This window comes from Crocodylus porosus, unplaced genomic scaffold, assembly GCF_001723895.1.
Source record: "Crocodylus porosus isolate Cpor-Errol unplaced genomic scaffold, CroPor_comp1, whole genome shotgun sequence".
In the NCBI taxonomy this organism is placed as follows: Eukaryota; Metazoa; Chordata; order Crocodylia; family Crocodylidae; genus Crocodylus; species Crocodylus porosus.
The window spans coordinates 23,904,976-23,925,745 of record NW_017728886.1 but is presented as its reverse complement, the minus strand read 5'-3'; the positions used below and the strand labels follow the sequence as shown (position 1 = coordinate 23,925,745).

The 20,770-nt window shown below is 43.1% G+C and overlaps 1 protein-coding gene across 1 annotated transcript in view; it reads right to left on the bottom strand.

Annotated features, from left to right (window-relative positions):
• Positions 1-20,770, bottom strand: part of PARD3 (par-3 family cell polarity regulator) — a 737,069-nt gene that overhangs the window by 154,457 nt on the left and 561,842 nt on the right. Inside the window, exon 22 of the mRNA XM_019528913.1 lies at positions 7,718-7,828. Coding sequence (XP_019384458.1) covers positions 7,718-7,828 — 111 coding nt within the window. The remainder of the gene's footprint in view (positions 1-7,717; positions 7,829-20,770) is intronic.

Here is a 20,770-nt window from a genome sequence, read left to right as displayed (position 1 = left end):
CGGTTGGCCTTCCTGACTGCCTCCCCACACTGCCGGCCCATGTTCATCTTGGAATCAATGATGACTCCAAGATCCTTTTCTGCCTCTGTGCTGACGAGAAGGGAGTTCCCCAGCCTTTGTACAAAGCGTTGCTTTCAAAATTTAGGAAATATTCCTACATAGATCAACCACTAAAAGTATAATATTGTTTATCCAAACTTTAAAATCTATAAAAAAAACTGGATACCTTAACAAAAGCACTTAAAAATCTGTTTTGGAATGGGTCTCTGGAAAATATATGGCACCCTTCTCTATATATAGACATATGTTTATTTGTTATGCCTTCCATAACTTACAGTTTTCTATAAAGCAGATAAACTATGACAATAGCCATCTTAAGTAGCAGTATTTGTTGTAGATAAAATCTTCCTCAGTGCATGCTTTCTAAATCTTCTTTTTCAGAGTTTTATATGCATCAGGGTGTTAAAATTCACTCTGGGATGAAACTTGGTCTGCAGCATTGTGACAAGGGAGTTTCCAGTTACGAACACCAGCACACCATAACATCAGTTTACAGCTGCTGTCAAGGTAATTTTGATGTACTACAGTACAGAGAATTTCTGAAAGATATTCCAGTTTTCCTAGTCACTCTCTAAATCCTTGTTTCTGTTTAAGTACACCGAAGACTAACCGTCTTCAGCTTTGGAAAGGCAGATCAGTACCCAATACATTTAAAACATAATATATGGATTTTATTGATTTGAAGTTTTTAAGGTCAATTTGGTCCATTTTCATCACCTAGTCTGATTTGCAGCAAAGAAGATTTGTTACCACATGAATTACAGGAGCAGCAGAGCACCATACAGTAGTGGAGAATAATCTTCAGATCCCAAATAACCATGTCCACATTCTGAGAGAAAAATATTTTAAAAACAAAACTTGTCATCTATTTAGGCAAGACGCACAGAAGACCAGTGTCCGGAGCTCCCCCTTCTGGTCCTGTAGTTGCCCTTGACTGATGCTTCCCAGAGAGGAACTGGTGCCATTGGTAGTAATGTTTTTGCAGACAAAGACACAAACCACTATGTAAATTTGGTCTCACTTGTAAGCCAGGCATCCAAAAAGGATCACTGTTTTCCAAAATAAAAAGTAACAGATCTAGTAAGAGGAGTTTTATTTTCCAGGAAATATCCATCACATATGCTCTCTCACACAAGTCCATGTGTGCACACACGTGCACATGCACACACACAATGCATTATTCATAGCTATAAAAAATTATTCAAGTAAAACTTTGTAACACCCTTCTTAGAACACTGAGGAAGACTTACTGCAGCCTTCTCTCCAATATCAAACAAATACTTATTCTCACTAGTCTCTCATTTGCAAAACTCTTCCTGTTTTCATAATAAATATCCTGTCCTGGACCCTCTCTCAACAATTCAGCTGTGATGCACTCTTCAACTACATTTTTCTTTAATCTGCAACCTAAATTACCACCACTTAACAATTTTTCCAGATATGGAACACCTATTTTTTCCCCTAATAGCACACTCACCCCCATCTTGCACATCCCAGCCTGCTGAACATGAGAAAGGATTGTACTTTTTAATGTGGAAGTAAAGTTGTTAAACACCAGAATTATTAAAAAAAACTTTTGGATTTAAAATTTATTTGTACTTGTATAACTTCAGAACTTTTGTTTGACAAGTGGAATTAGGAAAATGAATGGGGTATAAAAACTGTCTAAATAGTTTTTGGTTTACCAGTGAGGAAGTAATGCAATATCAAGTTTTAAAATTTACTAACAACTTACAGTAACCGACAGATGCATGACAAGTTAATCCAATATCTTACTGCAGTAACCAGTTCAATAAAATACTGTATAGGTTCAATGATCTTTCAAGATGAGATGATGGACTCACAGCTAGATTAAAGCACAAGTGCTATCCACCATATATTTAGGACAAATTACTTTCAATCATGGTTGCATTTGAATTTAAGCTTTTAAGAAAAAAAGGTATTATCATGGGAAATACAGCTATATTAGCTGTTATAAATATTTTATATACTACTATTCAGTTTCTTATTCAGGCCCCATGCTACTACATGGATATAAAGAGTTAACAATTGTGAGTGTGTGAGGATAAATCATACAGGTGTTTAGATCTGCAGTTGCTCAAGTCAAAGGGAGGGCTCTACCTAAACAAAGACTTCTGATGTGATAATGAATCTTCCTCTAAGTACACAGAGAGGAAGTATATAAAAGGCCCATGAGAAGGACAGGAAGAAACAAGAGTTACAGTCTAGCTGATAAAGGAAAATCTGTCTCCAGCAAGGGGCGCAGACTAGAACTAGAAAACAAAACTAGCACAGAGGAGAGAAGGCAAAGATGTGGAGGATGCCTGATGTGGAGCTGCCTGAAATACAGTGACAAAGACTCAAATGACTCTTTGGGGGGCTGGGGGTGGCAACTGAGGCAGGCAATGTGTTTAGGTCTGTGTAGGCATATTTTTTCATAGATCTGCATTTTTCAGATGCGTCTTTGTAGGTGTAGGTCCAGTTTAGAAGTGCTTGTGTTGCTGCCTTTAGTCAGTAATGTCCTTGAAGCACAAAGCACAAAATATAATCCCAAGATACTCGCATAGTGGCAGTCCAGAGGGGGAGTACATATATTTTTGGAGATCTATGGATCTAGAAATGCAGAGGAGGAGAATGATGGCACATGTTGAAGGGCAGTTTCTGAATTTTGCCCAGACTTGGTGAACATTTAGGCTCTTGCAATACATCAGCCTGATGAACACTACTCCTGGTCACACAAAAAAGTTTGAAAAGTGACCTACAGATATCCAACACAGCAGTGTCTGCAACTTGAAATGGCTCTGAGATGGATGAATGATGCCATTTATCTCTGGAACATTAAATCTAAGAAAGTGTCTGGGGAGGATACCTCCAAAGTGCTAGAGGAAGCTGGAAAAAAGAAATTATCTGAATGCAGCTTGCTGATCCAAAAGGATACACTTGGAGGCAACTGTCTCTCTGGGCACTGACAGATGAGCAACTCCCCTCTCCAACTCATGGTGCTTCACAGAAAGTGCAATGAGTTAAAGCAACCCCCCAGACCTGACCCAACACACTTTCATTCACCTGTTCTGGGGAGGGGCAAGAGAAATCGACCTCCAGTTTGGAGTTGATCCAGCAGAGGAGCCTGCCAGCAGCCTTCTTCCCTTAGGCTTGCCTCCACCTCCCAGATCCAGGTCTGTCTGCAGGAAGGGATCAGGAAGGAGCTGCAGGCTGGGGTTTACCCAGCCTGAGCTGGAAGGGGTGGAAGGTGGCAGGGGGAAATCCAATTCCCCACTCCCTCTCTAGCTCAGGTTAGGCAAACCCCAGCCCATAGCTCCCTTTCCTTCTTCCTTCTCTTCCCTCCCTTCCTGCAGACAGCACCAGGGGCAGGGCTGAGCTGCATCAGTCGGCCCTGATCTCGCACAGGGATTGCCAGAAGTTCCCTAAGGAGCTCTGCTTTGGAGTGCCTTCATCTGATCCCTCATCAGATGAGGGCGAATTTGTTGTGCAATCAGTCACTTTTAAAGTTCTCTGCAGCCATCTGTGCATGTCATGGCACAACTTTAGGCACTTTCGGGAGGCTGATCACATGACAAATGTCACATCTTTCAGTGCCCGCTAGCAGAGAAGGAAATCTCCTACTACCCTTGATGCAACAAAAAGGGCCCACCCCATGCTGCTGTCCTGTCCTCTGTGGGACAAGAGATACTTCATTGTAGCATTACTCCATGTACTTCCAATTCAGGTCAGGGCCACAGCATGGCGTGCAGGTACAGACTGGCCCCATGTTACGATGTGCTGAGAGCCCAGTACTCCCAACAGACCCAATTCTGACTTCAGTTCCATGCATGTAAATCCAAGGTAACTCCTTTGCATCCAGTCTTTAGTGGCAATGCCATCCAGGGTGGCAAGCTTGATAAAACTTGCAACCCAAGCAGGCTGGCTCTGCTAGTCACTACTTGAGTGAGATTCACAGACAACATTATCTCCCCTTCCCAGGGCAAACCAGTGCTCCAGAATGGTGACATACAGCACTGGGCTGCTGGAGATCATGTCAATCTTGAACCCTGGCAACTCGTGGTCAGTCAATAGTCTAGGGCAATATTTATAAAAGGGGCAGATGTCCTGGGCCCCTAACAGATCCAGTTTATTTACTAAACAGTCCAGTTTATTGAAAAAGCCCCCGTATTCTCAATTGAACAATTTAGTTCCTAAACTGACTTGTTCTGTTGCTGGTAAACATACATGAGAGTTGGCTAAAGAGATATTTGCTTTTTCAAAAGAATTATTATTACTATTGTATTTACAAATTACAGTTTTTATCCATTTCAATCAGTGGCAAATTCAAGCACATTAATTTGCTTATTTGTCTTTTAATCAATACGAACACAATACTTTCAAGAGTTTAAGCAAAAAAATACTGTTGTAAGCACAATACTATTAAAATTAGAAAGACAGGGTATAATAATTTTATAAAATTGTAGGCATGATTGATTTTTTAATGGACTACTCACTTGTTCTCTGACCCTTAAGGATTTTTGTTCCAAGCCTCTTTATACGTAGTAAATTCATTAAATCCAACCTAGTTCCCAAAAGTATTGCATCATTATAAGTATAGAGCATCAAATACTGAGTAAAACAGAGTAAGTGAATTGTGCCATTGAAAATACAATGGAAGTTAAAATAGCAGCCATTAGGAGCCAGCACTATTTGGCCAGAAACATGTTATTATTTTCTAATAATTGTTTTTTAGACTTTTGGCTAATTTGTGAGAGCAATGAATATTATTATAATGCATCAGATATACTTTAGAAAATGAAAATCTCTGCCAGCTGACTAAAAATTTGCAATATCAATGGATTGAGGCATCAATCACCTGAATGTAAACAGAAGAAAAGACCTAGCTCACTCTATTTTCACTATTTGTCAGTAGGACAGATCACTGTCCCAAGGAACTTACAATCTAGTTTCAGACATGACGCAATGGATGGAACACATACAATGAAGTCAACCGACGCGAAGTGGGAGGAAGCACATGACAGCGTCATCTTCCCATTGTTATCCAGTTCTGGAATGTGCATGTGTTGTGGGCTTAAAGGACCCACATGACAACATCATCTTCCCAATGCTAGTTAGTTTTGGAATGCACACATATTGTGGGTTCAAATAAATATATTAATTCATTCTTGGCAAAAGACATGAGAAATTACGACATATAGGAGGGGGGTGGGAGTTTTGTGGTGGACGAAGAATGTTCCTCATATAAGGACTACATGCACTGAATTGTACTGCAAACCACATGCTCTCAAATAAGACATGCATTTTGCCTTTGGGAAGGCAGAATGAAGAAGATAGGTTTTTCCTATGTTATGGCAGCACACAGCAGGAAATGAACAGAATCTTCAGCTTACTCCTCATCGGTGTTCGGGCAAAAGCTACAGTTTTACCTTTTCACAGCTGAACTGTCAGCAGCTCTCGGCTATTCAGCCAAAAGCTGAAAGTGTAGCTGCTGCTAATGACTGGACTCCATGACCAGGTGTAGGATTTTGAAAAGACTTAAAAACAGTCTGCAGGGCTGTGAAGCAGGAGAGAGACCAGCTAACAGCAAAATTCCCAAAGAAAGAATAGCCTGATTAGTGGAACTTCAGGACCATTACAAAGGAGAGGGGGTCATTAACACAAGCGAAGTGAAGAGCAATTTTCAGGAATCTGGTAGATTGTAATAAGTCACAAACTCAAATTATTCTATCATAGGTGTCTGCATAGAAATTCCAATGTTGCTGCAGGGCAGTTGGTTTTAAAGTTTGGATGCAGCCAGAATCAAAGTAAGATGGGACCACATTAACGCACCTCCCTTGGGTATGCCCTGGTAGACCCTGCCTCTTTCTCCATGCAGCTGCTAAAGGAAAGAGATAGAAAAGAAGCAACAGCCATATCCCTGCTTCTACTTTGGGCAGAAAAATCAGCTTCCCTATGTAAGACATGCACCTGAATTTTGGAAGGTTAATTTTGGGGGGAAAGCTAAGTGTGGTATGTACGTAAATATGGTAAATAATTGTACAGTGATACAAAAGCATCCAATCTGGCATGATCTGTCTTCTCTCATAACATGCAGATTCTATAGTCCTACCAATACTAGCTAGAAAGAGTACACATTTTTCTCATACAAAAAATAAATTGTGGGCATCATGCAGAAATTTCAACATTCAGCTTTGTTCTTAAATGCACATATACACAAATGCAAACATATATATACATGCATACTTTGTCACACCCTTCCTCCAGTTCGAAAGTTCCCTTTACTATTTCATATGCAAGACTAATCATTTGAAGCCCACTCCCGCCCCCACCCCACCTCCAGACAAAAAAAAGAAAAAAAAAAGGAAAATTGAAAACTCAAGAAGGTGCTTAATGTTCTGCTTTTTAATGTTGTCAGTACAAAGATTTTAAATAGACCGGCCACGGGTAAAGAAAAATTGAAAGCCTTGAGTCAGGCTAGAAATGGTAAACCAGTGATAATTTGACACTTAAAACTCTGCCCACAATCCAGTCCAATATACCTTTTGCAAACCAAAGACCAAATATAAAATTCAAAGACTTCAATGCCAGAGAGACAATTATCATAAGTTATTTTGGTCTCCTGCAAAATGCTGGCCATAAAATTTCTCCCAATGTGTCCTATCATACATCATGCCTTCAATTATGGTTTAGCTGTATCATCTCTTTTAAAAGCACAGACAGCCCTCACTCCATTCCTATGCAAATTGTTTCAGTGGTTAAATTACCCTCACTGGTAAAACTGTCTGAATTTGTCTAGTGTCAACTTTGAGCCAATACATCTTGCTCTGCTTGTATCTATTAGACTGAACAACTTTCTAGTCTCCAAAATCTTCTTCCATGGAGCTACTTATAGAATGAGCAAGTAATTTCCTAATCTCTCTGGATTTGATCTTAAATAAAATAATTAAGAGATAAGACAGCCTAGGCCTAGAGTCACTGGGACTGCAACCAGCAGGGTGAAATCCAGATGGAAAATATTAACTTGCCCAAAATACTGAAGAGCATGACACACAAATAAAATGCAGGCTTGTAACATCAAGGGAAGAGGAGTGGAAGGCAAAAACAGAGGTATTCATCACACTTTTTTTTTTTTTCCACGATTAACAGTTTAATGTACACATCACTCTAGGACAACAAGAACAGATTGAACTCCAGTGACAAATTTATTTCGAATGATCAAATTTAAAATTCCTGTTTCAGAACAGCATAATAGCAACTAACAATAAACTAGATAGGAAATGACTGAGGGAAAGATACAAAATGTATTTCAAATTTATACGAATATTTGTTCTCTGAAAACGTCTATGAAAGCAATTATTATGTCTTGCACAAATAATGAAATTTATCATTTCATGTGCCTTAGGAAAGAAATTATTATACAGCCACTCCTGATTTTGGAAAACATATTGAGCATAGGCCAGGGAAAAAGTGTGGCTTCCTAGGTTTCCAGTTTCCTCTTATTTCTTCCTATGATGTTAACCATATAAGTGTATCCAATATTTGGGCAACTTCATCAATGAAAACTGTATGGCAAGTGAAGGTAAACTCTTTAGTTTAAAAACAACCAAAAAAGAAAACTCTCTTCATCAAGGTTTAAGCAAATACTGAAGTCTACCTCTCCTGTTCTTGCTTCATTCGTATTCTCTCCTCTTCTGAAGTAAGGGCTTCCTGCACTTTTATTTTACCAGTTTTCTCAATCTTGTCATCTTTGCGATGTTTGCCAAACCTGTTAATAACACAAAAAATTCTATCTTGTAAATTGAACACACACATTTTTCCTATAGTAGTGCTCTCATTGCAGGAGTTGCTGCTGAAAACCAGGGGAGACTGCTAAGACTGCTGAATCTCAATGTTTATCATCTATAGCTGCTTGATTGTTTTGTTTTTCTTTAGAACTCATAAAGGTCAATTGTTTTGTAAACACTTCATCTATTTTTTTTCTGTAAGCATTTCTGGGTTATTACTTTTAAATGGTCAACCAATGTTTCTAAAATTACTCAATACTATGACTGCTCTGTTTATGTTAGCCCTCCCTCAATTACTAACTGTAAAAGACAAAAAAAAGTCTCATCTCTTTAATAGTGCTTGATAAGCAGTTTTGTTCAAGTCACCCCATAGTAGCAGCTGCATTGGATATATTGGGAAGATTTCAAAATGGTAGTTTGAACCTCTAAAGCACCAAATGGTTTGCAGCCGCATTACCTGTAGAACTGCCCTTCTTATGACTATGCGAATGCAAGTAAAATCAGTGAAGATCCTTAATTTGAGCTTTCCCTGCTGCTCTAGAGGAGGAAGAGGGCCTCTCAAAAAGGGTTTCTCAGTTTTGGAAATCCTTTCCCCTACTTTGTCACCCAGATCTCTTCACATCTGTTAAGGTTCTAGGCATCTTGCAGAGTTCATTATTTTCTTCCATACATTTGGGGAAGAAAACTGGCTGATGGTGGAAACGTATTTATTATTAGGACAAGTGTGAGCTATTAGGTATTTTATACCCTTGTAGATGGAACAACATCTTCTACACACTGAAATAATTAAATACACAAAAATGCCTCAAGTTTTCGAGATTAAGACAACAACTCTCTGGATGGCTTAAAGTACAAGGATAATATCTACATATCCAGTAAGCATATTGTGTTTATCACATCAAAGGCTCTTAGATTATTTTTTCATCAAATGCTCTGCTGAAACTGATGAAAGTAGATTGCCACTCATGGCACTATTCACTCAGAAGTTCACATCAAAAGTAAAATGAAAGTACTAACAACGTGCAAAGTAGACCCAGACCACTGAAATAATGTGGTCTAGGCATAATGCTTACAAATGCAAGAACACAAACTCAAAGCTCTTTAAACACTTTAAACAATTTACATTAACGGGTCAGAGGAGACCAGCAGATGCTTAGAACATCTTTTCCTCCTTTGCACCTTTAACACAAAGCCACTGTGTAGACTGAAGACATAAGGCACAGTGACCTCATCGAAAGATTAATCTATGGCCACTCAGTCAACAGAAAATATTATATAAGGCAGCCAAATTAACGGATCCTAGCAGCAGCTGTTAAAATACATGCGGGAAAGGAGGAATATGCAAGTCTTGAAGTACATGGGTGTTGTTCATCTTTCCCAGAATGCTGATTTCCTAAATAACCCACGCATATAAAAATCACATCGCTCATTAATAATTGTTTGGAAAGGAAAAGAAAGGACTTGACAGCGCTGAAGAACAGGATACACAAAAATGAGACATGACAGCAATTGCAATCTCTGGTTGTATACTGTGACAGCTGCTTTATGTATCATTTTTATAAATAAAATTCAATCAGTTGCTACAAATACCTGGATAGTCCTTTAAAAATATTCCAGTTTATTTAATAATAGCACATCAATAATTCAGTATTAGTTGCACCACTTAACACGGTGAAAATTACTTATCTGACACGAGGACCTTCATCCCAATTCTAGATCCATTACACCTGGTAAAAAGGAGCAATGTGGTATAAAGGGGCCCTAAAAATCAGGCACCTGGCAAACATTCATCTAGTGGTATGATGGAATCTGTTTCCCAATCGCAACAAGCACACCTCCAGCCATACCACATGTGCATGGGATGACATGTGATATGGGATTGGGGATCAGAACTACTGGTCAGTGCAGGGGAAAGTCTGGGTTCATGATCCTGGGCTCCTCCTGTACCAGCAAGTTGAAAGCCAGGTGCCTACAACCTGGTGTGGACTAGCACATTCTAGGGCTGGAAACGATAATCATCCGCATCTGGTGTGCGAAGCAGACCCTATTTGATTTGCATTTGGATTTAGCTCGAATCAGGGACAGCGATTCAATTCATTGATTTGGATCACTGTCCCCGATTAGATTTGGTCAAATCTGAACCTGAGGATTCAATGCCGATTCAGACAATCAATGATTCGATTCGTACATAGACACAGCTTTAAAAGGTTTTTCTATGTATCTTGAGGTAGCAGGCACAGCTTGTGAAGGCTGCAGTGCTGGGGCACATGGGACATCCCACAGGAGTGCGAGGGACCTGCCACGTGCTCCGCAGCAAACCAGGAAGTGTACCAGAAGCACTTCTGGGTCTGCTGGGGAGTGTGCTGTGGTGGGGCCCCTGTGCCTCCCCGGCTCGGTGATCAGTCACAGGAGGACCCCGGGTGCCCCCCCCCCCAGACCCAGGAGGCACCAGTCACCAAGCCGGGAGGGGGGGGAGGAGGGGACGGCCGCTTCTGGCCCACTTCTGGGTCGTCTGCCGAGCGCACTGGAGAGCCGCCCCCCATACTTCTGTGGGACACTCCGTGTGCTCATGAGCCCCTGCTACCTAGAGAGATGTAGAAAAAACATTTAAAACTGCGTCTATGTCCAATTCTCCCCGAATCGAGTCGGAGAGTTCCGATTCAATTCAGAGAGATTAAAGGGTCCTTTTACTTGATTTGGATTCAGAGATTCAGCCACTAAATCGGGATGAATCTCCGCCACATCGAATCAGGGACCGAAGCTTCACACAGCCCTAAAAAATACTGGTATGTGGAAACTGCTGAAATGCCAGCCTGTGAAGACAGCAATGTGGGGATTCCAGGAAGCTCTGTGGTTAAGATGCAGACAGGAGGAGACTACTCTAACTTAGACAGGACCCCCATGCTGTGTAAGGCCTGTGCTATGCTGCTAAGACCTGACAGTTCAAAGCTGCCTTCTGTCAGAATGGCTGCACCCAAGACTCCTCCAACAATCCCCAAGTTCTGTGACAATGCCTGTTTCTGTCACAGTTTTAAACTTCACTGCATGATGTCACAGGAAACAGATGACTTCCTCCATCCCTTTTAAAAATCCTGGAAATCTGTTTCTTCCTGTTAATTTATGTTTTTTCTTAACAGACCTCTATGAACAGAGAAAACTAAAGCATGGCATCAGAGTAGCACTCCAGTTAAACCTCATGCTGCTGAGGAACAAAGAACAGTGCAAGCCCAAATGTGAAATCAAAGCAGGAATAAAGCATGTCTATTTGAATGCTGCAGAGGGGCTGGAAGAACTTGTGTACAACAGGTGAAAGTAGTAATGCTAGATGAGAATGAGGGTCCAAGAGAAAATAAGTGACATCCCCTCATATCTCTGCTACTACATGCAATTTCTTGCCAAAGCTGGTGGGGACCCCTGTTCCACCATGAAAACAACAGCAGACACTTGCTGTTTTGCAAGACTTGGACAAAGGGACCTCAACTCACCAATGGCCAGGAACACTATGCTAGTTCAGAGGCAAGAGGGATTAGGCCCTATCAAGACCTACGAGCTCTCCGATACACTGATAGATAAAATCCAGAGGAATTCAGAGAGGAAGAAAAAGGAACATCAGGTATGTGTATTAATAAATATTCTGTTAAACATTCTTGATCGAATACGATAACCCATCCCTGCACCTGGTTCCCCTCCTTTGTTCCTCCTTCCCCTTTCCAAAACAGCAGCCAGACATGGATAGTTAGAAAACAAAAGAACTGACTTCCGATATATCACTTTAATTTTAACATGTAGCGGCTCTAATATTAGAGCCAGTTAATAACCATTTAGTTCTGTTGGTAAAATAAAACTTCTACTGGAATAAATCATTTCATTGAAAAAAAATGAACATAAATATAATGAAATTAATACCTTATAAAAACAAAGTGCAAAGGAAATTTCACATAATTTGTGTGAGCCAGCTAGTAAATGACAAGTCAGACAACATGATTTTAAAAAGTAAAGCAAACATGTAAAATAAACACTGCAAAAATTGATGCTTTAGTTTTCAAATCCAATTGCCTAAGATCCAAAAAAGTCCCTCTTGCTGTGCTTGGATAGTGTAGAGCAGGGGTTGGCAACCCCCAGCATGTGTGCCAGAGAGTGGCAGATGAAGGCATTTTGCTTGGCACGCATGCTTCATGGCAGACGGTGGGGAAGGGGCCAGGGCTGCACTAGCACAACAAGGATTGGACCTCCTGCAATTTCTTCACTATCTGCCTGGAGGGACCCAACAAGCCAGGCGGGGGCTAGGCAAACCTTGCTGCACTGGATTACAACCCCTCCATTGCCTGCTGTGAGCAGCCCGGGCTCCGTGGCATGTGGCAAGGGCCTGCCCAGAGTCCAGGTCAGTTGTGGCAGAGGGCCAGGAGGCTGCAAGCCACTGCACCAAGGTCTGTGGAGCCTCAGCCTGGTTCATTGCTGGTGGCAGGTGCACAAGCACCTTGGGACGGATGGCACAAGGGTCCCAATCCTTGTTGTGGTGCATGTGCACCTGCCACCAGCAACAAGCTGGGCTGGGGCCCTGCAGGTCTCAGTGCAGCGGCTTGCAGCCTCCTAGCTGCCTGCCACAGCCGGCCCGGGTTCTGGGCAGGCCCCTGCTGCCCACCACAGGGTCTGGCTCTCACAGCAGGTGGCAGGGAGGCTGCAAACTGTTGGACTGAGGTCTGTGGAGCCCTGGCCCAGCTTGTTGCCAGCGACAGGTGCACATGCGCCTCCAGGCAGATGGCAGGGAAGAGGACAGGGATGCACTGCCAAAAGGATCAGGCCCATCGCAGCTTTCCTGCCATCTGCCCCTGGCATGCCAACAACTTACAAGTCGGGGTTGGGGTATTTTTGGCACTCTGCCCAAAAATGTTGCTGACCCCAGTATAGAGGGATATGGCAGAAGTTACAAGGGGGGTGGGGGATCACTGTGGTTTTGCTCATAGATGATTTTTCTTCCTTTATCTGGGCACAAATCTTCCTTTTGATCCTTCCCTGGACAACTGAAAGCAAGGGGCTTTTTTGGCTGTTGGCAACATTTCAGTAAAAAGCCTGGCAGCATATGTACCATGGTTTCCTTGCAGATGCCTTTTCTGCGACTGTCAGCCTCAAGGAATGATATATCTGCCATAATCACCATCCCCTATATTAAGTTTGGTTACTTACACTAAACTACACTTAGACTGGTATCCTAAGACACCTCCCCCCACCCTTCATCCTATTTATGACTGTAAGCTTTTAACAGGATAACAGCACCCTTTACTGCTAATCAACATGCTGGGCAGTAGCAAACTAATCCTGAAACAATCTTCCCTACAGCATATCTGAACCTCTGCATATTTTTATTAAGACCATTCTGCAGGGAAAGTTTGGAGATTTATCTCTTCCTTTCTGCTAAAATGATAAAGTTAATAAAGTTGCTGTCTTACTGTTTATCATCTGCTAAACGGCTGACCTTGATCATGAGAAAACACATGCAAACAAGGGATGAGGTTTTCAAAGATTCTCCAGTGCATGGAGAAGGCACTCCGAACGAACTCCTAGGTACACATGTACACTGACTTACGGTTAAATTTGACATATTTACCAAGGCTTACAAATCAAAAATGTCACAGCCCAAACAAACAAGGTGAGAGAAGGCATTTATAAATCATTCAAAATCCAGGCTTGAGCCAAGCACATTGGTTGCTGACAGGCATGAAAAAAAATAAAACAAAACACAATTTACTGGAAGTAGCAGCGCATTAGTTTGACCTAGCTCTGCAGCATCTGTACAGACTGTGTGCTTCAGTGGGTCTTTTTGATTCAATCAGCTATTCGATAAAAGCAGCAAAAAAAAAAGCCTTGCTTAAGCACCTAATCTATACAGGCATTGGGCAAGCTGGGTCAAACTAATGCAAAGTCTCTTTTGTGCATGCACTGGGCTCGGTGTGGGGGCGCACCAAGTTTAAAGTATAGCGCCATTTTTTTTTTTACATTTGTAAGCAGCCTGATGATGTAGACAAAGCAACACACTGCAATGTGATAGCACTCCATTAAAATGAACTTTTAAGACCTCCCTGTGTCCAACTTAATATTCCAACTCAATGGGTTCTTTTATGTGTCCCTGTGTCCAGCTGTTCAAAAATCAGCAGACCCTTTCATCTAACTCACCCTTCCCTCCCAACTCTGCAGCAGTAGGTTTCCTACTTCGCTTCACAAACATTTTGAAAACCAGGACATGCAGCAAGAATAATGGAGATATCTAGCTCACTGAGATTTGATCTAGTCACAAGACACCTCCAGCATCTAAACACACATTCAATATCCTCCCTCTGCACAGCGAGTAATTCAATCTTTTCTCTGCCGTCCAGGTATCCAGTACGCAACTTCATGAGCTGGGTAAGCTGAGTCCACCCGAATTTCATTTTCACCAATCTGAATCCTTCAGTTAGGGAAAATGTCTTTGTTGGCACCTTTTCAAAAAGTCTTACATCTTTTCAAGCACCATGCAGCTTCCCTGACCAGCTAGTATTAACAGTGAAACATCTCCTGTGATCTTCCTGTACCTGAATAATCAAAGAAAAATATCCTTTTTCTGTTCCTGTACTCAGAAGCAAGATCTGGGGATGGAGGGGTGCAAGGAGGAGGAAGGAAATCAAGCTATTGTTCTACCCTAATTTAGGGATCTTTTGTTCTCAAATATATCCTGGGCATTGTCCAGAGAAACAATTCTGCACATGGCACAAAACATTTTTGCATTCCCAGATGATGACCTCTCCCACTGTAGATTTTTTAACATTGAACTGACTGCTTAATGATCAACCACTACTGGGGCTGTGGGTGGTCTGCTGAGTATAAACACCACTATATTTCTTCACTCATTATCAAAAAACAACTTTTATTTTGCTGTCTCATTCCTAAATGTGGGAGTCTGGAATACAACTAGGAGTGGGGCTTTTAGCATTGGAATTGCTGCAGCCACCACTGAAGGCCCCAGATCAGCATCCTGGCCTGATCCCACTACTCAGTACTCATTACACAGGCCCAAAAGTGTTGCCCCACTGTAGGCAGCTGGTCAAGAAGTGCTGTAGCACCCAGTGATTTTTATTGCACTCTTATTGCACCACAACCATGTTTGCTGAACTGCCACCCATAAAAATAAATACATAAAAAATATGCATCCTGCCTCTAAAACGTAAGTGAGAAACTCCACTGCTTTGTTCAGTATCATAGGCATTTATACATGTACATTTGTCTACTCCGACGCACCAGAGCAGACTCAATTAACCAAGTCTGCACTGCACATGAGCTGACATGCCTGGTGCTGTGGCACATGTATTTGTATAAACAGTGAAATGTTATGTCAGCATTGAGAAAGTGGCAGCGGTGCACTTGTGAACTAAAACACTTTGATGCGTCTCAGTTCAAAAGTGTGCCACCGCCATTTTCTCAGCACTGATACGCCTCTAGCCATTTATACAAACGTATATGCTTGGCACTGCAGTGCAGTCATGTACACAAATGCCCCACGTTCTGAATCAGAGATGGTGGAACAAGTCAGAAGTGGTGAACAAGAGACTATTCTGGGACAACAGAAAGGAAATTGCAGGAGCTTGAGCCCAAGCTCACATAAATCTCTTAGAATGGTGCTCAAGTCCAACAATGCACTACAAAAGCTTCCCACATGGCAGATCACTGGATAATGGTAGAGAGGACACTGCATGTACTCACAGTGGATCAAGTCTTTTGCTGATACCCCGATAACCTCCTGTGAGTATATATGGTGCGAGGAAAAGCAGTCAATGTGCACATGCTCTATTGAGAGCCATGCTGGTAGGTAGCAAAAGTTTTAACAAAACTTCTGAGTGTCATCCTAGCTTACACTCTCCAGTGACAGACAGCAGAGTACCCTAATATCACCAGGGAGAAAAGGCAGATGACAGTTATATTAGCCTCGTCTCCTTCCTCTCCCATTCCACTGGGCTTCAAATCCTCCCTCTCTAGCAGGTAACTCAGAATATCATTTCTGATGTACAAAGATACAAATCAAGCAAAATGTAACACTGACTCCCCAACCCAGATAACACAATAATTTGAAAAGTGTTTTTTCTGTTTACAAACATGTCATTTTCAGCTCAGGGATAGCTATAGCAAACATTTTACTGTTAGCCAATATTCTTTTAATTACAGTGATGATAAAAGTGATAACACAATCAAGTGCAGATCTTACACAATACTTGGTTTATTCAGTTTTCCCTTAATATGGGATCTGATTCTTAAAATGAAGCTTTAAAAACAGTTTCAACATTACTCTGTAATTGGAATATAAGCAAATACTTTAAGAATAATTTTTATGACAGATTGAAATAAGGGTTGTAAATTAAAAATACCCTGTCTATCCAAGAGTGTGAGAAACTGATGAAGGAGAGCAGCTGAAATCTTGTTCACTCTAATTGCCAAGATACTCCAGGGTTCTACTTAATTTATAGCTTCTTAATTCTCCTTTTGCAACTTGGGTCAGGGAAAGTTTCAAGATCTGTGTGAACTCTCAAAGTCAGATTCACAGCCTTAATCCTCCATGCAGCCTATGATGACAATCATTTAAAGTGAAGACAGTTAAATATAAAAGGATCAATTATTTTTCTTTTATTATCTCCTAGAAGATGGTATCCTTCTCAGAGGTGTCACCTTTTAAGTGACAAGGTATCAGAAGAAAAGGATAGTCAAAAGCATAGCAGTAGTTGTTACATTACTAACAGAGATGAGCACACAGGCCTATAGTCCCGACCCTTGACCTCAAACCAAGAGACACAAGCAGAGACTCATGATCCAGAGCAGAATGCACAGTACAAATTCTGTCAGTCCCTAAGCTTTGCTAAACAGACACTGGCTTGACTTAATGGCTTTACCATCAGACAGTTGTGGCCTTATCAAAAGCCTATACTGAACTCAATAAAAAGACACCAAAGGTTATGTCTACATTGTCAAAGGACGGCACTAAGGAAAGCTGTGGTGCACTGCAGCACACTTCACATGACAGTCTTCTGTTACAGTCACTTCCAGTGCAAGTTATGGAACCCTTAGGAAAATTACCTCCGACGAGTCCATCTTTCTGTGAATTACTACTTTCACACTGCTTCCTTCCTACAGTTACGACCTTTTCTACTACAGATTAGAAAAGGAAAAAAGCACACCTAATTAATTTTCAAAATTATGATATTCAAAATGATATGAGCATATCCACACCACGTGCTCTACACACTGAATCAATGTAATGTAACTGCCCTAACAGGGGTCTGAGGTGCACACCAATAATATATGTGTGTTCTGAAATGCTACAGTAACCACAATATGTCTGTTTTGTACCATGGCCGACATGCAGCGTGCTGTGCATCATTGTGGCATTTCTTTGCATGGTTCTTTGACAGTACTAACATACTCCCAGTGACCTCAGTGGATGTTGAATCAAGCTGCCAGAGAGCTCAAAAATATAAGCAAAGACTGAACAAAGAATGGTTTCAAATGCAATGGCAAATAAATGTATTAAAATAATCAAAAATCTGCTCTGCTTTCAAATTTGGAATAAAAAAATACCTATATGTTAGCAATAGGAATTCTGAACTGATGATATATATTTATTGAGAACAGCTACAGTTTAAAAAAATATCAATATCTCTGATACAGGAAAAAAATAATCTCCATGTAATCTGCTAAATGGATTTTACTCTGATGCGTTACTGATGAGATCATTGTCGTCTGCCAAATCATCCACATATTTCATTAGAATAAAGAGCTATGGAAGAAACATGCATTAGTTGATTAATGAAAAAAAAAAACACAAAAATTGATTGAGACAGAAAAAGTTCAGTAGCATTATGTTCCTTAATAGAAAAAGGACTATCATTAAAAATTAACAAACGGTAAGTGTCTTGAGCCCCTCTATCAATGCTTCAAGTAAGGCATGTGTTTTCCCCAGTAACAGTGACAGTACTGACATAGAAGCATAAATGTAACACTGCTCAAAGGATTTTAGCAATGACCTATGTAATGGTTTTCACCTTGTTGCATCAGCAAATTTATATACTTTGTATTTAAAAAAAAATCCTGACAGTAACTTTTCATAGCTAATATAAAGAGCATCATAACATGAAAGAGCATTACATAAGAGTATAACAATAAAGAATATAAAATTCAACATGATATAACACCACAAAAAAGGACCCGAGTTTAGAGTAAATGGATGCTTAAAATAGTATCGGCTATATTCAAAAATGAATCTTTCAGAATATCCTGAGATAGTATTTTGGGTGTTTATAAATTTTCAAATTATTAAAATTTTTACATTAGTGCTTTATAAAATCATCTTTCATATACAATGCACGTTATAGATTTTCCATAACTATCCAGAAAATGTACAATCATTTGATTAACTGTAAAGTCTCATAAAATCTCTTAGGTCAGATAGGATCTATTTACCCTGCTTGTTGGAGGCAAGGAAAAAAGGATTGTACAGTTCCTTCAGTGGCTTTTCCCTACATCCCTTATGGTTAGGCATTCAAAAAGCTGGAGCCTGAATTGATTCAATCTTTGCAGGTTAGTCTAGCCTGCCTAGATTGAACCAATTTGCAAGTGGTTAGACATTCAGGAAATGCAGGCACACGCCTCCAGTAGCTCAGGCCAGGAGCTGGGGGCGCTGGAGCATGCCCTTGGCTGCAGGGAAGCTGTGCTGGGGTGTATTTCCAGCCTCGGCACTAGCCCGGAGTGAACTGGCCAGGGCGGCCACCAGCCGGGGTTCCCCCCCACTGTGGCGGCAGCAGCAGGGGTGGGGGTGCAGTCAGATGTCAACCAGAATAGCCCCTTGAGGCAGAGGGGGCAGGGTCTGCTCACCCAGGCCGCCACCAATCACTCCCTGCACACAGCAACTGGAGGGATAAGCTCCTTCCCTGCCTCCTTCTTCAGTAATAACTCCCTACTTCCTGCCCCCTTCACCTAAGCGGTTCTGCTGGCCAGCCTCTGCCCTGCTGCTGTAATGGCAATGGGGGAACGACCCTGATGGGGGCTGCAGCCCCTCTCAGTGGTATCCTGGGAGCGCGAGCCTCCTCCCAGCAGTGGGCCACGCTGCTGTGGCCTGCGCCAGTGGAACCTTTGGCCCAGTGCACGGAGCTCTAGCTCCATCTCCGGCTGCTTTCCACCCCCACTCCCACCTCCTCATTGCTCCAGGTGGGTGGAGTGGGCAGAAAGCAGCTGAAGCAGGAGACACAGCTCCAGGCGCTGGGCAGAAGCCATGGGGCTGAAGCCTCCCCTGCCCCGAGTGGCACTGCATGGCAGGACAAGAGCCGCAGCTGGAGGTGAGGGAAGGACAACAGCCCTGACGAGCCCAGCCGCCAGCCAGCTTCCCCTCACCTCCACCAGCTACCCCCCGCCCCTCCCTCTCCTGCTGTGCCACTCCAAGCAGGGGTGGAAGGGGAAGGGTGGTGTAGCTTTAGCTCCGTGGTTTCTACTCGGAGCAAGGAGCTCTGGCTCCACCTGCAGCTGCTTTCCACCTGCTCCCCACGCAGGGCCTGCTCATCGCACCGGGCAGCAGGAGGAAGGCAGCCAGAGCTGGAGCTAGAGCTCCATGCTCTGGGCTGAAGCAACTCCCCCTCCCCGTCCCTCACCTCCCGGAGTGGCATGGCAGGGGCAGGGGCAGGGGCAGGAGCAGCAGTGGTTGGAGACGAGGGTGGCAGAACAGCTCGCCCGGCCCCCCAGCTGCACAGCTGGCACGAGAGGCAGGACCGCAGGAGCAGGAGCGGCAGGGGCAGGAGGGGGAGTAGCTCCTGGAGGTGAGGTGAAGCTGGCTGCTAGTTGGGCTTGGCAGGGCTGCTCTCTTGCCATCACCTCTAACTGTGGCTCTGTCATGCCGCGCAGTGCCACTCAGGGCAGGGGCAACTTCAGCCCAGCAGCTTCTGTCCAGTGCTCTGGCTGTCTTCCACCTGCTCCACCTGCCTGGTGCTACGAGAGGCCGGGGGGGCTTGGGGGGAGAAGGCAGCCAGAGCTGGAGCTAGATCCACATGCTGGGCAGAAGCCACTGGGCCGAAGCTTCCACCCACCCAGAGCCGTGCAGCGGTGGCAACTGGAGGCGAGGGATGCAGAAGAAACCCTCCAGCCCTGGCCAGCGCACAGCCTGTGGTGTGGCTGCAGCTGGTGGGTGCAGAGGACAGGGGTGTGGCAGAGACTGCGAGTCCCAATGGCAGGCAGCTGCCAGACTCCAGGCCCACCAATGCCTCCGAGCTGGCTTGAACAGTCCACTTTTAGGCCAGTTGCTGCCCATGCCCCCCAGTCCAAGCCAAGGGCCTGCCCCCTGCGGGCTGGCCCAGCTCAGCCCCACAGCCCTAGCCCCATAGCTGCAGGTGAGGCAGGTGGATGGTGGTGCCCCCACCCCTGCTGCTGGAGTGGGGCAAGGGGTGTTGAATGCCAGACAGGGTGTTGCACCCTGACCAGGCAGACCTCAGCTATGGTTCCCCAGTGCAGGGGAGGAGGGGAGGGTGCAGGCAGAGGGAATAAATCCCTTCCCTGCTCCATTGTCTGTTGGCATCTGCCCATGTCCCCACACCCAGCTAGAAAGCAGAGGGGCAGGGCCAGCCCTGCTTTCTGGAGCAGAGAGCACAGCCTATCCCAAGAGCATGCTGGGATGCTGGGGGACTCTGGGACAGAAGTTTCATAAACTAGTTTGACCCAAATCTGATACTACATTCAGCCACGTTTATCTTAAACCAGTTTCAGCCATTTTGAAACTGGTTTATGTGCACTGAGCATCTGTTCTGTTACATGTTTAAACCAGTTTCTGATCACTTAAACTGGTTTATGTGTAATGTCTGTCCCTAGCCCTTATGTATGGACAGGACATCTGCAGATGTGCACATGGATGACTGGTGCCTCCTGAG